Below are 19,041 nucleotides of genomic sequence, written 5' to 3' on the forward strand. Positions count from 1 at the left end.
TGTTTTTTTCTTTATTTTTTTGGGGGGGCACCAAGAGAGTGGGGCCCTAAGCTATAGCTTGTTTAGCTTATACGTAAATCCGGCACTGCTTACAAAATCAACAATTAAACTACAAACAATGAGCATACTAAAAATTAAAGGTGACATTCAATTAAATGAGTCCTGGCAACAAAAGCCCTGCACAAAGACTTCTGCTTATGGAACAGGGCTTTCTCTTCTCTCCTCCCTCTGCACCCCTTGAAATTGGCTGGGAGTGGGTCCAGGATAAGCCCAGAACAACACACAGTGGGAGGAGAGAGGGGGGCATTGAATCAGGCAAGCAGAAATGGAAAGAAGGGAAGAGTGCAATGCTGAATTCCACTCTAAGCAGTTCATAGTGGCAGGGACAGCAGCACATAAATGCACAAATATCTTAGGGAAAAAGAATGGAGTTCCCATCTTCTTTGGACTGTTTCCACTCCTTTTTGAGCGGGGTTCATGTGGAAAGGAGCAGAACTCCTTCCACCTATACCCAGTATAATAAAAGTGTTTTCACAGGGACTTCATGGCTTACCGTGCCCCGTGCTGAAAGGGAGGAAATGCTGCCATGTACATAGATATATTCTTGTTAAACTTAAATTGTATTAATGTTTAAATGTCCAAACTGAAAACCAGGTCTAGTCAGTAAGATGTAGGGCTAAGAAAGCTGTGTTGTCAGCGGTTTCACAGATACATGCCTTTCTCTGGGAAGGGATTTACTTATTTAGATTTCTAGGACCGTTATATCACTCCTCAGAGCAAGCAGCAATGGAGCTGAAGTGACAGAGAAGAATGTGATGTAGTGTTGATAGGAGTTCAGTACAGCTATTTTTGTTTAATCAGTTGAAATATCATTAACTGTTATTTTGATACAGATGTATGGATTTTTTAATTTTATTTTTAATATTAGCTGTTGTACATTTTCTTCAGAAAATAAAATGGGGGGTGGGCATAAATATACAGTTAAATTTCTCCCTGCCCATAACTCTAGAATAGATTCTCATTTGGATCAGTTACCGTGCCAACAGCAATCTTGCACCAACAGCAATTCTGTAAGATAGTTTTCCATCTACAAAAATTCCAACCCAAGGTTAAAAGGTGACAGCTTACCTGTGATCCCTCAGCTAAAGTGGGATTGGAACAAGAAGAGTGGAGCAAAGGGAGCTATTAAGGATGGTTCTCAGGTAGATAGGAATGGCTTGTGGTGCAAAATATCCCTCCAACCCCCCAGAAGAAATCAGGTTGTGTTCTTGTCACGTGCAAGCTGCTTTGTCCTGGAAATAACCCTGTATAAGGCCCCCTTCACTTCTGCATTCCGTAGGCTATAGATGAGGGGGTTGAGCACAGGGGTGACTATTGCATAAAATACTGACACCACCTTGTTGAGGTTGATTGATGAGGCCACCTTAGTACGTACATACATGAAGAAGAGTGTCCCATAGAAGATGGACACCACTGTCAGGTGGGCAGTACAGGTGGAAAAGGCACGGCGGCGCCCTCCGACGGAATGAATCTTCAGCACTGTGGAGATAATGCGGACATACGATACTACAATGACAACAGAGGAAACCAGGAGCACCATCAGCGAGACCAGGAAGTCAACCATCTCCTTCAGGGAGACATCAGTGCATGAGAGGACGATGAGTGGAGAAGCATCACAGAAGAAGTGGTCTATAACATTGGGGCCACAGAAAGTCAACCGGGACATGAAGTAGATGGGCAGTGCTGGGGTGAGGAACCCCACTAGCCACGAGCCAGCAGCCAGAAGCATGCAAGCATCTCGGCCTACCATCTCCTGGTAACGCAGAGGCACGCAAATAGCCACATAGCGGTCATAGGCCATGGCTGCCAGCAAGAAGCACTCAGTGCTGCCCAAGAAGGTAAAGAGGTAAAGTTGGGCCAAGCAGGCAGAATAGGAGATAATTCGACCACCAGGAGATCCAAAGCTGGCCAGCATCTTGGGCACAGTGAGGGAGGTGTACCACATGTCCAGGCATGAAAGGTGGAGGAGGAAGAAATACATGGGGGTGTGCAAGCGCCTTTCTGTTGCCACCACCAGGACCAGGATGGCATTTTCGGTCAGGGTCAGCAAATACATGACCAGGAAGAAGGAAAAAAGAGGCAGGCGCCCCTCATTGATGCCTGTGAAGCCCACCAAGACAAACTCTTCCACAAGGGTCCAGTTCTCATGTTGAGGCTGCATCTAAGAGGACTGGCACAGCATTGTTAGGCTATTGTGCCCCATGGATAAAAGCAGAAGGTTAATTCTAAACATTCAATCTTGTATAGATATTATTTTTAAAATAAGGTATATTCTATATTCACATCATTTATTTTCTCTCTGTTTTTCTAAGCCCCCTTTGCACCAAGAAGTGACCAAGGCAATGTGGCTAAAGAGCCAATGTGGATCAAGTCTGTAGCACATGGAACAACCAACAGCTGCTAACCAAGCAACAGCCACTAGCCATTATCCCTTTGTTCTACCTGCTGAGAATTGCAAGTGGAGAGGGTGTTCAGCGCTGTTGTGCTCAGGCCTTCCTACAGGCTTCCCATAGGCATCTGGCTGACCGTTGTGAGAACCAAATGCTGGGCTAGATGGGCTTTTAGTCTGATCCAGCATTGCTCTCCTTATGCTAAACAGAAGCTCTGCCACTGAGCTAATGTTAAGTCCTTGTGTTAACTCTGGGCCACTTACAACAACCCTGTAGTAAGGATTAAAACTAAGGGAACAATCAAGTGATCTATGGACGCTTCTCTGAAAGCTTTTCTGCACAACAACGGTGGGGTCTTAGAAAATGGAGGTTCCTCCATGAAGACCAAGCAGGCTTTCTCCCAGGTAGACACATATTTGCTAATACAAGGAACATTATTGACATTTTGGAACTTTTGCAAACAGACATAAATACAAAAGCAGTGTTAATTTTTATAGATACGGAGAAGCCCTTTGATAATATCTCTTGGAAATTTATGAAGGGAAATCTAAAAGAAATGGGAGTGGGACGGGGTTTTGAGAATGGGATTGATGCAATATATTCAGAACAAAAGGTTAAATTGATAGTTAACAATGTGGTTACAGAAGAGTTTAAAATTGAAAAAGGAACACGACAAGGCTGCCCGATTTCCCCTCTGCTATTTATTTCGGTTCTGGAGGTGCTCTTGAATATGATCAGATGGGACCGGTTGGTGGAAGGGATCCAGGTCGGAGCGAAACAATATAAACTTAAAGCCTTTGCAGATGACCTAGTTTTGACTTTGCAGGAGCCGGAATCTAGTACGAAAAGAGTATTGCAACTGATACAAGACTTTGGTCGGGTAGCGGGATTTAAATTAAACAAACAGAAAACCAAGGTGCTGGGGGAAAATTTGACAGACACAGAGTCAGAACGGTTTCAGAGGGAAACAGAATGTGTTGTTTCTACACGCTGAAGTGCAAAGGCAACAGCAGCTGCTTCTCTTGAATGTGTATTTCAAATTCTCAGCTCTAATATTTTTCACTCAGTCATGCTCACCATCACTTCTAGTACTCTGTCCTAATAGTTGGACTGTTCTGCTTGGAGCATTTATCATGCCCATGTGGAACACCTAGCAAATGTTGGCTAAGGGTTAAGGTAAAGGTAAAGGTACCCCTGCCCGTATGGGCCAGTCGTGTCCGACTCTGGGGTTGCGTGCTCATCTCGCTTAAGAGGCCGGGAGCGAGCGCTGTCCGAAGACACTTCCGGGTCACGTGGCCAGCATGACGAAGCTGCTCTGGTGAGCCAGCACCAGCGCAGCGCACGGAAACGCCGTTACCTTCCCGCTATAAAGCGGCACCTATTTATCTACTTGCACTTAGGGGTGCTTTCGAACTGCTAGGGGGGCAGGAGCTGGGACCGAATGACGGGAGCTCACCCCGCTGCAGGGATTCGAACCGCCGACCATACGATCGGCAAGTCCTAGGCACTGAGGTTTTACCCACAGCGCCACCCGCTTCCCTGGCTAAGGGTTACTGTAATGTAAATATATCAGAAAATGACAGTTGCATAGATAAGAAATGTCCTGAACTTTGGAAAGATCTTCCTAACCTGGCTTTAGTGCATGAGGTTTTTTTATGTCTGTCACTGAAAGAATAATGGACCTCAACAACAAAAGACCCCTGCAGACAAGTGCTCAGCACAAATTGTGTGTTGATAATATATTGCTTGTAATTATTTTTAGATGACTCTTTTGGGATGCCGCCATGTTTCTTTACAAAGACCTTGAAATGTAGTTTTAATACAAACTAAAATGCATTTAACAAATACCTGTCTTTTTACAAAATTCTCAGTGCAAATTCACAGCAATGCACAAACAACTTGAGTATGCCGAAGTTCATGACAATACAATAAGGGCAGTTCTCTGTGTGCTCTTCAGACATGTGTTCTTTACTCGGCTGAGGACCTTTCCCAAGGCTTTTTTCACATCTTTGTTCCTGAGGGTATAGATGATGGGATTCAGCACTGGGGTGATGACAGTATAGAACACAGATACCACTTTTTCCAGTTCAGAAGTCTGACCGGAATGTGGACAGAGGTACATGAAGATGACAGTGCTGTAGAAGATGGTGACCACCGTGAGATGGCTGGCACATGTGGAAAAGGTCTTGTGCCTTCCAGAAGCAGATGGGAGATCCAAGATGGTAGAAACAATCAGGGCATAAGAAGTCAAAGTCAGGAGAAAGGACACAAGCACAATCACTGCAGAGACAAGAAAGACCATTGTGTCAGCCATGAAGGTGTCTCCAGTCGATAAGTTAATTAAGGGGCTCGTGTCACAGAAGAAGTGGTTGATCTGGTTGCTGCCATTGAAGGGGAGCTGGGAGATGAAGGCTATGGGCAAGAAGGGGGTCAGGAAGCCCCCCAGCCAGCAACTGCAGGCTAGGCAAGCACAGATACAGCTGTTCATGAGCACAGGATACTGCAGTGGCTGGCAGATGGCTAAGTACCTGTCATAGGCCATAATAGCCAAGAGGAAAAATTCTGTGGTACCAAGTGAGAAGAAGAAATACATCTGGGTGATGCAAGCCTGCAAGGAGATGGCTTGGGGGCCATTGAGAAAGTCCCCCAGCAGCCGGGGAACTGTGACTGAGGTGTAGCACATCTCTAGGAATGAGAAATTGCTCAGGAAGAAGTACATGGGGACATGTAGAGCCACATCCATATTTGAGAGGAGAATGATCAAGGCATTGCCAAGGAGAATGAAGAGGTAGACTACCAAGAAACTGAAGAACAACAGGATCCGGAACTCCTGGAATCCAGAGAAGCCCAGTAGGATGAATTCAGGGGCTGAGGTGTTGTTCAGCATAGTCTTGGTGTTGCATGTACAGCCAGCATCAAAAACAGGAGGAGGGAGAGAGAAACAGACAAAGATGTGTTGGTGATAAAGAGATACCAAATGGAAAATCCCAACATTTGCTGTTCTAAGGACATCTGAGTCCACTTTCATTATCTTTGGTTTGAACAAAGCCATAATTCTGTCTCATGATGATACAAGTAAGTTTCAAGTTTCATTCATAGACATTTACATATACTGAAGTCAACCCGATTTGGCTTTTTGGTCATTTAGGATGTGTAACGGACATTGTATATTTTTTCCCAGATCACAATTCACCCTATTATTGACGTTTTTCCAAGGATGGGTTAAGCCTGGTTGTAGTGACTCACAAAGTGGACAAGTGTTGAATCATTCACAAAACCTATTCAACAGCATTTTGAAACCACCGGGATATAGTTATGTGAATCACCTTCTGAGATTGGTTCAACAATTCAAAATCTTACTTTGGTGGAACCCAAGTTCCTAATAGGCACAACTCAATCAAGCCTCCATCTCCAACCTCTTAGTTGGAGTATTAGCATGGTCGCAGTGGAAGTTGCCTTATATTGAGTCAGACCATCTTCCCATCTAGCTCAGTTTTGTCTACACTGACTGGAAGTAGTTCTTCAGAGTTTCAGGAAGGATTACCAGTATCTTGCAGCCCTACTTGGAGATACTGGGGAAAGAAACTCCTATTGCTCCTTGTCGAACAGAAATTATTCCTTCCCCAGTCTTGACATTTGATTTCAAGTTGCAAGACTTCACAGAGAGAACTTAATCCCCTGCCCCTCATGTCTTGAAGAATCAAAGCATAAACAAAATATAAAAAGGTACCATATTCTTTTCCGTGTATATAACATAAACTACATTGATAAAAGTATGAGACAAAACAAAACAATATTAATCAGAAAACTAAAAAGAAGATGGAACACCAGTTGAAAATCCATTGCAACTGCTCAATTATTTATTTATTTATTTATTTATTTATTTATTTATTTATTGTTTTTCCAATTTTATTTTTTCAGCTGTCTTTGGATGGAGTGAGAAAATCCAACACCTGAGGAGAGTTTATGCTTTTGATCCTAGGGACCCTTAGTTATATTTTCTTTGTCCTAAGAAAGACAGAAAAATATATGAGGCTGAAGAAACTGAAATGTTGCAATTAGTCAACAGAATTGTGTAAAAGACCCTGGGTGGAGTGTAAGAAAAATCTGGGACAGCATATACTTTTAAAACAATATATAAAGAAAACCAGGAGGGATAACTCTGATAAGCAACAAATAGTGTAGTTGCCTTTTGTTCATGCAACATTCGTGGGCAACATTTAATGGGAATTAGTTTTTGTACAATCCATGAAAACTACAAATTAAGTTAATTAAGATTCATTTAATATTCATATAGTTAAAAGCTGGAGTCGTCACTCATTTTCTTGAAGACTTTATTTGGGAGAGGACCATAGCTTGGTGACAGAGCACATGCTGTGCATGTAGAAGTCTAGGGCTCAATTCCTGACATCTCCAGTAAAGGCTGGGAACAACTCCTGCCTGAACCCCACTGCCAGTCAGCAAAAACAAAATTGAGCTACATGAACTCATAATTTGATTCATTATAAAGGCAACTTCCTGTTTTGCTTAGTAAAGCACACTGCCACAACCCAAAGCAGAATCAAGCCCATTAAATAATATTTGTAGATGTGCTTAACTCTGTAAGATTGTGAACAGAAAAACAAATATTCCGGTGTCACACTCAGTGAGGATCTAAACATAATATGTAACTTTGTTAAAGGAATGCAAATGAGAAGAGGGATCAAATCATCTTAAAGATGGAACCATATTCTTTTCCGTGTATATAACATAAACTACAATGATAAAAGTATAAGACAAAACAAAACAATATTAATCAGAAAACTACAATTTGGAAGTCAATCCAACTCCATCTTCTGTATTAATCTATGCTTGATTCAATGGCTAACCTTTCCAGAACAAATGCAAGCAGATTCTTCTATGTTATACAGTGCACACTTACACCATATTTTGTTCTGATCTTCTGAGTCAAAGAAAGAACATAAGCCTGGAATGCCAAATGAAAGTGAAATTCAAATGATACAAACAAAAGTTGATAACAGCATTCTGCTGCTGAAGCACATTACACATGTGTTCCTAATACACATGCTTATTCCTATAGCATTTCTTTTCAGAAATTGTCTTTGGGTTTGTCAATTACCAGGAGTGGTATTGGGAGCTAACCAATTTCTGCAGGTAGATACAGGCTTGGGTAGCCATGGGAAAGGACAGAAAAATGTTAACTTCCCTGCCTTTAAATTTCAGGCAACCATTTTTGGGTGTCATGGAAGGAGCGTGAATTATTAGGCTTTTAATTTTTTATCATTGTATTTTCACTCCCAGGAAAACCAGTCTTCAGTACTATGTACACATGACTTTACATGGGGAAAGTGTTTGCATGTTTCTGCCTCCCACAGCAAAATGCCTTGAAAGGCTCTGATAAGAATGAAAGAAAACTAAGCTTGTGTCCTCATAGCAAACTGGGATCAGAGAGGAGAGAATACATACCTTAAATCACAAGGCCAATCTTGCAGTCACTGAGATGTAGCCTCTGCAGAAATAAATCACAAAACCCCTTCCTCTACTTACCAACCAAGCTGACTTCAGGTCAAGAGCAAGGAATCAGTCAACATGGTTTTTCTCCTGTTTTACTGCAGACAATTTTTGCATGCAGAGAAGGATTCTGCTTACAGACTCCATGAGCCGGATCCTTAAGTAGAATCAGGATCTAGCTTGACAAAAACTGGCCCACTCAGCTTTTCTTTTCTAACTGCTCAGAGCATCAGTCACACGCCACAAATTACAACCCCCAAGACCTGACTATGCATAGCTATGCCTTTGGCCATCTCAGCAGGCAAACTGAACAGGGGAGCTGCTGGCTTTATATAAGATCAGCTGGGGGGCCAAGAGATTCACACTTTGTTTCTTATGGGTGAAAGATTCACAGCCCAATTATCCCTTGATGAGCTACTTGGAAAACAGATCAGGCATTCAAGTATAAAAAATTCTGGAGTAGAGAGACATCACTTTATAAGGGCACCTGAGGCCTTTGAATCCTCTTGAGAGAGTGACATTTCTATAGGGACGGATCCAGATGATTGGCTGCTGCACCTACACAACTCTGGTATTCAACAGACAAACTGCAGCCCAGTGGGATCCCACTGTGGAAAGTGGTTCTTCTGCAGCAGCAGGTGTCTGTGTGGGTGGAAAGGGGCATGCAGGGAAGCCAGAAATTGGTGATCTTCAAACTCCTCACTAGGCTCACTGTCAATGCATTCATATGTATAATAAATGCAGGCTACACCAGCAAGATGAGCAACAGCTAGTTTAACTTCTTGGTTTCTGTTACACAGTTTTTAGCATACCTTTGCCTTTTGGCCACTAGGTGGCAACTACATAAATATAGATCTGCAAACCGTCTCAGTCCTCCATAATCAGCCTGGGGTGACCCTAATGAAGAGGCTGGTCTTGTCTGTCTTAAGGAGGACAAACCATCTGGGGGGAGGCCTTCTGTTATAGGCCTTGTGTGCAGGCTCCCCTGAAGGCTGCAGGGAAATTCCAGTGGGGAGAATTAAATAGGTCTTAGAATCGTAGAAATGTAGAGTTGTAAAGAACCATGAAGGTCATCTTGTTCCACCCCCTGCAATGCAGGGAGCTTTTGCTGAAGTTGGGCTCAAATTTAAGACCCTGAGATTAAGAGAGTCATGCTCTACGGATTAAGCTATATGAATCCTTGTGGGCCCACCTGTGTGGGTGAGCAACAAAATAAACCAGCTGGGTACTTGGATTCAAAATGTGGGGCATTGTGCACTCTCCTACAGAGAGAACGCCCCAGTAGCAGAGTTAAGCTGTAGTATAATGTTAGGAAGGGATGCGGGTGGCGCTGTGGGTAAAACCTCAGCGCCTAGGACTTGCCGATCGCATGGTCGGTGGTTCGAATCCCCGCGGCAGGGTGCGCTCCCGTCGTTCGGCCCCAGCGCCTGCCAACCTAGCAGTTCGAAAGCACCCCTGGGTGCAAGTAGATAAATAGGGGCCGCTTACCAGCGGGAAGGTAAACGGCTTGCCAGATGCAGCTTGTCACGCTGGCCACGTGACCCGGAAGTGTCTGCGGACAGCGCTGGCTCCCGGCCTATAGAGTGAGATGAGCACACAACCCTAGAGTCCGTATGGGTAGGGGTACCTTTACCTTTACCTTTATAATGTTAGGAATATAGGTTGTTGCACCATTTTTATTCTGTTCAGCTGCACACAGCAGCTGACCACGTTCTACTCCTCCTGCAATCAGCAGATTACACACTGCTAAGTTTAAAATGCCTTACTTCAAGGTCTCAATAATGCATTGTACCATGCAGCAGCAAGGCTAATACAGGCATATAACACTCTTGGGTAGAAAGTACAGAATAGAGTTCCAAGCATGTGCTATAAGTTTGGGAGCAAGCTTACATATGACCATATTGTTGCATGATAGAGAGACTTCACTTCCTCCCTCTCCAGAAGAAAGGGGTGTGTGACCTAGCCGAGTCTATTTAGCAATATAACTCTGTGGTCCTTTACCCCTTCATGCACTAACTAGCCCTATGCTTGCTAGTTGTATTTTTTTGCAATTTCCTACCCATCCTGAATGCTGCATACCATGGCTGCCCTTCAACAGGATGGACAAATAGAGGTTGGTCCAGTCTCTTTCCACCCCACAACCCACCCACCCCACTCTATGCAGTTGCTGGCACGCATTGGAGGGCCCTTAGTGAAGTTATTGTCTTCCTATGCTCCTTTCCTCTTTCTACACAGTGATCATCACAGTGATAAACTCCAGGACCTTGTTTACTGAAGAAACAAAAACTTAACAAGTCCCCCGAGTAATAATCTGGGTTCTGAGTAATAATCATCCAAGTAATCATCTGGAGAAATGCCCCCATCCCATTTTCAATTCTGAGATGTGGAAAGGATGTAACTTGTCCTGTTTTCTCTCTTTCAGTGAATAGAAAGAAATTAGACACCACCTCTGTAGTTTTATGCATGATATTTTCTGATATAACAATACCACCACACTGTGGCCCGATGATGGAGGTACGGTTATTGCTTCCATAGTGCAATGCCTCCCTTATGACCTTGGTGGTCTTAGTTCTGATCATGCTTTGGGTAGATTGAAAGTCATGGAAATGGAACAACAGAGTGAAGGAGGAATATGGCTCAGTGATTTACACAGGGGGGCATACATTTCCAAAAAGAAAATGTTCCTGATGTGAAAGGATATTGATATGAGAAAGTGGATAGCTCAAAGTTCGTTCTTCATTTTTTTTTAAGGGGAAAAAGGGAAAGCAGGGATCTACCTAAGTAGTTCTGCAATAAATATTCATCTTTTCACAGACTTTTGAAGACAGTAACAAAGACCATAAAGCACTTTCTGAACTGCTTTGTGTATTTAAATAAGAGGGTAGATATTATTTTTTACTGGCACTATCCAATATAGAGCTTTTTATACTTTTAATATTTGCTTTTTATATTGTTACATACATAAATCATCCATCCATGTTTGCAGCAGTAATACAGGAAAAAAATAATGTAACAAAAACCAATATGCATAGGAGTATTGCGCCAGAGGGTATATGATAAAAAGGGCCACAAGTTCATGATAAAACACAGGACAACAATCAGATATTAAAATAATAGGTGCCTTGGTGACAAGTCCAGCCAAAATATTCTGTAGGAATCCAGAGGTTTAACGAAACCTCCCCGACTAATCACATATTGCAAAAAAGGAGCCAAATTGATGCAAGAGCACTGTGCTCTCCTCTAAGAGCACAGTGGCTTTGTGTTAATTTTCCAGCTAGTGCCATGAACCGTCCCAAGATCTACTGATGTAGAGCGGTATAAATTTTTTTAAAAATAAAAGAACCACCCACCAGCACCTTACAATCAACTTGGTGAACAATTCCCAGTCCTGTGGCAGCTAGTAGAAAATGAATTATATCTTTGCATGACAGCCCAGATGTAGACTTTGAGCCCTGGGTCCAAAAAAAACCCCATCTACAGTGGTGCCCCGCAAGACGAACGCCTCGGAAGACGAAAAACTCGCTAGACGAAGGAGTTTTTCGTTTTCTTAGCCGCTTCGCAAGACGCATCTCCCTATGGGCTTGCTTTGCAAAACGAAGCTTGCCCCGCAAGCTCCGGGGATAGCGGGGAAGCGCAGCGCGTCTTCCCCGCTGTCCCCAGACCTCTTTTGAAGCAAGGGGCGGCGGGGAGAAGATTGCTTCTCTCCGTTGCCAGCCCCGCAATCTCTGGGGACATAGGGGAAGGCACGCGCGCGCCTTCCCCTCTCTCCCCGGACCCCTTTTGAACCAAGGGGCGGCAACGGGGAGAAGCGATCTTCTCCCCGCTGCCCCTTCCCTTGCTTTAAAACAGGTCCGGGGACAGAGGGGAAGGCGCGCGCCTTCCCCTCTGTCCCCGGAGATTGCGGGGCAGGCAACGGGGAGAAGCAATCTTCTCCCCACCGCCCCTTGCTTTATACAGGTCCGGGGACAGAGGGGAAGGCGCTCGGCGCTTCCCCTCTGTCCCCGGACGGTCTCCATAGGAACGCATTGATTGATTTTCAATGCATTCCTATAGGAAACCGTGCTTCGCAAGACGAAAAACTCGCAAGAAGAAAAAACTTGCGGAACTAATTAATTTCGTCTTGCGAGGCACCACTGTATCTGGTTCAGAATAGCAGTGATATCTTGAAAGATTCTTTGCCAGAATCTTTGCCAGTATCCTGGAACACCACATATGAAACTCTGTGCCCAAATGGTCACATTCACACCAACACAATAGATTCAAAGTGGTGTTTTATACCTGTTTTATTTGCTTTTTGGTAAGTCAATTTGAGTTTCAATTTTGTAAAAACAACAACAAATTAGGGCCAGCCCACCCATTAGGCAAGGTGAAGTGACCACCTGAGGTAACAGGATCCACCTGGGCAGCAGATCCCAATGTTGATATTTCTTCCCCACTTGTTCCTGATGTAGATCTTCCTTCACTCCTCCTTCCCTGGCAGGGAGGGGGAACCACCATTTGGGGGCCTGCCTCAGGTGCCAAAATATTTTGGGCCAGCCCTGCAACTAATAAATATAATAAATAATAGATGCTTCATGTCACATCAATATGTACATACATGTATCACTGCAGCAGTGGTTTTTCTTTTCCAGGGCACTGCTTCACACACAAATGTAATCCTAATTAATACACTTTTGATGGTACTATTCCTGTAGAATCTGCAGTGAAAGTTCTCTATGCTCCTGGGGCATTTCATCTGGATTTTCACATATTTGGTGGGTCACCTCCAGATACCTAAAAGGTTAGGACCTTTTAGATCTGCAGTGGAACTATTACTTCGCTGAGAAAGAGGACATCCACCCAAGTATCATTTTTAGAGTGGATTACTGAATCCTAGGAGGTAATTTTTAATGAAGCATTTACCCAAATTTGATCCCACTTATGTTCTTCAATCTGACATCTGAAGTCAGCCTCCCAGGATATCCTAAGACCTTAGGAGGAGCCCATTGCCTGGCTTGTAAACACAGTGGTACCTCGGGTTACAGATGCTTCAGGTTACAGACGCTTCAGGTTACAGACTTCGCTAACGCAGAAATAGTACCTCGGGTTAAGAACTTTGCTTCAGGATGAGAACAGAAATTGCGTGGCGGCAGCGGGAGGCCCCATTAGCTAAAGTGGTACCTCAGGTTAAGAACAGTTTCAGGTTAAGAATGGACCTAACCCGAGGTACCACTGTATTGAATATCAAGTCTTTAAGAATTCATATATTTGAGCAGTTAAGGATCCGAAAGTTTAGAGAACATAAACAATCCCCCTGACAAACTAAAGATTTAGCAAATGTTGTAAACTGAATTGATGGAATACATTTATGTGCTTTATTTCCAATTATTTAGGAGGTGTATTGTGAAGTGGGCAAACAAACCAGCCCTCTCATGTTAAAAGTTCTCATCTCCACTACAGAAACGGCAAGCGGGAAGAAACAAGATTTCTTCGTTGATCCCTCTTCTCCTAGCTTGGTTTCTTAATTGCCTTTTTGCGCCATCATAGGTTTGTTGCTTTTGATCTCAAACCTCTGCCTTTTTTTCCCTCTGGTTGCAAGAGACAGCAAATGTTGGCAAAACTCCTGTTTTCATCTTTTGAAGAACTAAACAAAACTCCAGTTCATTGTTTTCATTCAAACAAGGCTTCTCTTTCTGTGTTTTTCATGTTCATATTATCCATCAAAGTTGCAGCATCTGTTGGGGGGGAAATGGTGGCAAGGAAGGAAGGGAGGAAACACTGGTTTTCAGAAGCTTGGACCTTCCATTGCATTTCATGGCAAGTGGGCAGTCAGTGGGCTTTCTCTAGTGATCCTGCAATACTGCTGCCCCTTCAGTTTCTATTATTAGGGGCAGCAAGAATGTCAATAGCCAGTCAATGGAAATCTTTTTCACCTCCCTCGGTTGTTTGGCTTGGTAGAGTCTGAGGTATAGCTCTCTCTGAGCATCTCACATATTTAAAAAAGTTAAGTAGGGGAGGATCTAAATCAGATCATTTTTATGCTATTTGAGCTAAATTTTTGACATACATGAATACAACGAGAGACAGAACATAGACCACTAATGGTCCAATTAAGTTTGTGGAGAAGATATATTTTAGAATACTGAGATAAAGTGATTTCTCGATGTTGCTTGTGATGATAAAAGATGCATGAATTAATATAAGGTATTGTTTTCCATTTTCTTCCCTTCCCTGTAATCCATCCTAGTATTTCTCTTTCCCCCGCCCTTTGAATCAGTATGTTTGATGTTACAGTACTTGTATTTTGTCTTTAATTTAAAAATTAATAGTTTATTTTTTTAAAAAAACAAACCTAACTCTTGGCTCAGAGAGAAGAAGAACAAGGCACTCTCAAAACAGGAAATCATCCTACTGACAAGTTTACTGGGTAGGTTTAAAAGTTTAGTTTGTTGCAATGTAGATGGAGGTGGACGATTCCCACTATACTATGGATGGTCTGTGTAAAATCTTCACTGGGAAGACATTTCAGGGTCTCTGGTTAACTTTATAAGTACACTTCACCTGAAGAAGCCTGTCTGACTCTTGCCAAGTGAATCCAGTCTGATTTGGTGAATATTCAGGGATATTCATCTGTAGCACATATGTAGACAATAAATGACAGACTCAACAATATTTGGAGAAGGCAATTCCATTTTAACAAATACACACTTTAAAACTTTATTTATATAAAAATCATTTCACTTTAAAAGCATTACAGAGTGAGCACAGGACTCAAGGAACAGCAGGATGTTCCCCTCCCCCAGGGGTGCAAAGGAAAAGCAAAACAAAAGAAGTCAGTGAATTATTAGTCCCTCTTACAGCATTGAATTGGTCAGTGGGGAAGGGGCTTTTTTTGGTTTATCTGGAAATAAAAAAGGAAATAGTGTTTTACATTAGAAAAAGTCAAGTGACTCCTCCCTCAGAAGGCTGATTTGCATGTTTGATCCCTCCCACTCCCCCCAAAAAGGAAAGAAAAACTGGGATAGGAGCATATCAGAGGCACCGAAAAATCTTCCACTTTAGGCCTTCCCCCACCCCCTCTTGTGCAATGTGGATTGTTAGTGTGGAGAGAATCCCAGGAGTTGAGGGCAACAGAGTTCCTTCCAGTTACTAGGCAGAGGCAGAGCTTGGGAGGCTGGGAGGGAGGAGGGAGGGAAATGCTGCAGTCATCTTCCGTAGAAAAAAAGAAAAGTGGGAGTCACCAATATGGTGCCCAGAGCTAGTCACTATTGTCCCCTTTACTGCTGCTTTGCAGATTAGGACAAAGATTGTAAGCAGACCCTCTAAGTTCCTCTTGCTCCCCCAAACAGGTGAGCTATTAAGGTGCACAGCGTAACCCTCGCCTAACCATGCTTTCACACCTCTCCCCAACCCATGAGCCCTTTAGGTGGTTGACAGATTCATTCCTGATCTCTCTCACTCAACTAGGATGCACCATGGCAATTACAATTAGGATTCTGTTTCTAGTTCAAGGAGGGGGGGAGGGGGAGGGAAGGAAGGAAGGAGGGAGGGAGGGAGGGAGAGAGAGAGAGAGAGAGAGAGAGAGAGAAGAAGAAGAAGAAGAAGCAGGAGCGCAACTCTGTGCCAAAATATCCATCTCCCCAGCCCAAGCCCTTTTGCCTTTCTCACACAAAACTACCAAGGGCACAAAGCTTTTTCACAGTGGCGAAGAAAGGCACGTGTACATAGTGACAGATTTAAGAGTTTTCATTCCCCTGCCTGCATGGGAGGATTTGGGCAATATTTACAGACAAGTCTTCCCTCCCTCACAAACTTTCCACATCACCCAGCTTCCCAACTTCAACAGCCTTCTGCACTTTTTGCAGCCCAACCCAGGCACCCACTGCTTAAGCCAAAACTACCCACCGGCAACCCCAAAACCAGAGACAGCCAATGTGGCTCCTCTGCTCTCGACAGCCAACATCACTGCTTCTAGGTAGGGAGACTTCCGTCCCTTTCACCAACTTTCACTTAACGTACTCTGGTCCGATTCCACCTTTCCCTCAACCCCCCTGCACCCCAAATTGCTCTTCTCCCACAAATAAATAGCTTCCTAGGTGCTGATTTAATCCCTCTCAGATTAAAACTACCAAGAAGCAAGAAAATGGGAGGAAACAGATGCAAACCCACACATTCTTCCTCAGCCTATGAGGATACAGAGGGCTGTCATCTCAAAGAGATATTCTTTAAGGCCATCTTGCATCCAGATGGCAGTCACCCACAAGCTGTCCCTCCTTTGTCATCCCCTCCCCCTTCCCTCCCTCCCAAGCCACCACCACTACCACCACCAGGAATGTTCCAGTACTTCCAGCATCCTTTGTTGCAAGGGAGAAAAAAAAATCACACACAAAAATATATTCTATAGGCTAAGAGAAGGAGGAGACTGGTCCTCTGAGTTCTTCTCCATGGAGAGAGAAGACGCTGCATTTAAGAAAACAAAAAAACCTAGTTCCAGTATGATAGGTTTTCAGCTGAGATCCATCTGCACCACGGGGCTTCCATCATCTGCTGCAGATGAGAAGCTTGTAATTTTATAGTGTTCTGCCTTAGTCGCTTGAGTGAGATCCATCGGGAGTATTTGGTCTTCAGGAATTGCTGCACTTTTGAAAAATACAGACAAAAAGTAGTGTCCAGGGAATTGGATGGGCGCAGCCATCTACAGGGAGGTGTGAGGCCCTGTGGGCTCAGGCGGGGCCAGTCATTTGGCGCTGGGTGGCTGGACTTGTGTGCCCAAGAGATTTTTTAAAAAGAGAGAGAGTCAGTCCATTTCACCACAAAGTGTTATACAAAGTATGTTATAAACCCAAAACAGAGAAGGCAGATGGTGGCAGCTCTAGATCTTCTGCTGTGGAGAAGAGACAAGAAAGCCAAGGTTAACATAGCCACAAGTCCAATGGCAACAAGGAGAAGATTTATATAGAGCAAGCAGGCATGGAATCAAGCAAGCCAAACTCCAAGTGTCCTCAGTGAGGCAGGTCTCTGAAAAGTGGATTGTTAAGCAGCGCCCCAGATTTTGCCCCTGTGAATGCTTGATTTATTGATTTGAGGAACAGGCCAGATTTTCCTCTCCCCTGCTTTTGGTTACAGAAGCAGAAGAGCACCAAAGCCACGGGACATACCATAGGAGGATAAAGCAACGCATCACTCTCCGCATAGGATTCCTGCCCTTCCTCCTGCTGTAGACACACACATTGTTAGTAAGGACAGATTGTTATGTAGGAAGGGGAGAAAAGGGAGCAAGAATTCTAACTGAGAAGTCACCGGGGAAAATGAAAGAGGCTGAGTTGAAAGTGTGAATAGTCAACAAAGACATGGGTTAGGTGTTTAGTTAACAACTCTGCAGCTCCCCAAAACACACTGGTGCCGGGGGGGGGGGGGGAGAGATGGTTGTACCAACACTATTCCCAATGCATTATTCAGTTCTAGAAATCCTTGGCTTTCTAAGCTTTGAGGGTTTTGTTTGTCTTAAAACCTGTCAAGGGGTATATAAACTACAAAGTAAGCTTGGACAGCAAGCTTCTCTTGCTCTCTCCCCATCCTTTTTGCTACCCGTGCCCAAAAACACCTATGCCCCAGAGGTCTCCCTCAATGGGCATATCCCAGTCTTTACCATCAGTGGGGCTCCCTTCATAGATTCCATTTCTTCTCCAGATCGTTCCAATGTCCTATTATGGTCCCGCTCGTTCAGTGTAGAGTAATTGTCTGAAATGAAGAGGAAGGCTTGATATGAGGAAACATCACATGGGCCCAAGGTAAGCAAGGACACACTCTTCCCTTCCTCTGCGTCAAGAGTCAACTTACATTTCCCCAGCCAGCCAGGGAACAAGCATCATCTTCTCCTTCCTTGCTGATTTACAGATGAGAAGACGTGTGCACACAGAGCACTGACCATCATTCCCTCCGCATTCTTCTCTCCACTCGGTATTCTCCCTACTAGCTAGCTCAATGGAACTGGGGGGGAAAGAGGACTCACCACAATGCTGCCTAGCCCTGGGACACCCTAGAGTGCAATAAGCTCGCTAATTTAAGGGAGAGAGACATATGCCAGCCTTAGTTTCTGGAAAAGCTGTGTCAACCTGAAGATAACGAGAATGTATTAGCTGTAAGCATCTAGAGGGGAAAGATGAATCCTGTTTCATTTCGGAAAGGCTAGAAGGGATCTATCATTGGCTGATTGCCTACATAAAAGCAAGGCTATCCCCCTAATGCAGCTACCTACTGCATTTTATTAGCAGGATGCAAGCGCACTGAAGCCAGAGAAACTATACTCAACTTACCTTACCAGTAACAGCAATGGTTGTGCTTTATTCTTAGCAAAACTAGACTTCCAGATACTAAGTGGCAGGAGGATTAGCTACCTCTGTGGGGTTGGTGGACAACGCTGGCAAGGACCTAGCAGAGCATCTGCACAGCTGGACTGTATATGCATTGGTGTGTTCACATGTACAGGACTGAGTTAGATGACAAAGCACCTGTAGCCCACTAGGTTTTGGAGACAGGTTTAGAACACTACACAGCTATACACAGAAGGGTGCTGGAGTATATCCAGCAGTAATGAATGAATGAATGAATGAATGAATGAGTCATCCAGCCAATCAATCAATCAATCAATCAATCAATCTCTACCCCCCCCCTCTCTCTCTCTCTCTCACACACACACACACCACTGAATCTCCCATACCTGGTCCAATGTTGCCCATTTGGATCTCCTCCCGAGAAGATTTCTTGTCTGCACAGAATATAAAAATCAGCACAGTTAGCAATAAAGTCCTTGCTCCTTGTTTTGACTAATGTGGGACTTGTCTTATCTATAGCGGCATTAAGAGTAAGCCATTCAATTAAGGTCACAGCAGAAGTTTCCCACCAGCAGAAAACCTGCTGGCAATTTTGGTCATTCCCTTTCACTATGCTAGAAATACTGATTAGGGGCAAATATTAATATTCTTAAAATCCTTCTACAGATTGCAACTTTCGACAGTTTTGAATGATGACGTTTTGTGTTGCTGCAACACTGAGCCACCCTTTCAAAAAACAAATGCATTCACTCTTTTTTTTTATCTTG

The 19,041-nt window shown here is 43.8% G+C and overlaps 2 protein-coding genes across 11 annotated transcripts in view; both read right to left on the reverse strand.

Moving 5' to 3' along the window:
- Positions 1-1,255: 1,255 nt before the first annotated feature.
- Positions 1,256-5,562, reverse strand: OR6Q1 (olfactory receptor family 6 subfamily Q member 1; the record flags this gene model as incomplete). Its single annotated transcript, XM_081843255.1, has 2 exons — positions 4,378-5,562; positions 1,256-2,221 (listed from the first exon to the last, which is right to left on the reverse strand). The coding sequence occupies exons 1-2, from the start codon at positions 5,500-5,502 to the stop codon at positions 1,256-1,258; spliced, it is 2,091 nt and encodes a 696-aa protein (XP_081699381.1). The 5' UTR covers positions 5,503-5,562.
- Positions 5,563-14,626: 9,064 nt separating this feature from the next.
- CTNND1 (catenin delta 1) overlaps positions 14,627-19,041 on the reverse strand; it is a 57,407-nt gene continuing 52,992 nt past the window's right edge. For 7 of the 10 annotated variants that reach the window (XM_081877341.1, XM_081877338.1, XM_081877343.1 and 4 more), the window contains 4 exons: positions 18,661-18,708; positions 17,590-17,681; positions 17,099-17,155; positions 14,627-16,824 (listed from right to left, as the gene is read on the reverse strand). In XM_081877341.1, the coding sequence (XP_081733467.1) occupies positions 16,813-16,824; positions 17,099-17,155; positions 17,590-17,681; positions 18,661-18,708 (209 nt within the window). In that variant the 3' untranslated portion in view covers positions 14,627-16,812. The remainder of the gene's footprint in view (positions 16,825-17,098; positions 17,156-17,589; positions 17,682-18,660; positions 18,709-19,041) is intronic. The other 3 variants (XM_081877342.1, XM_081877345.1, XM_081877344.1) reach the window with 3 other exon arrangements.

Source organism: Podarcis erhardii, assembly GCF_964252035.2.
Source record: "Podarcis erhardii genome assembly, chromosome: 1".
NCBI classification, from domain to species: Eukaryota; Metazoa; Chordata; class Lepidosauria; order Squamata; family Lacertidae; genus Podarcis; species Podarcis erhardii.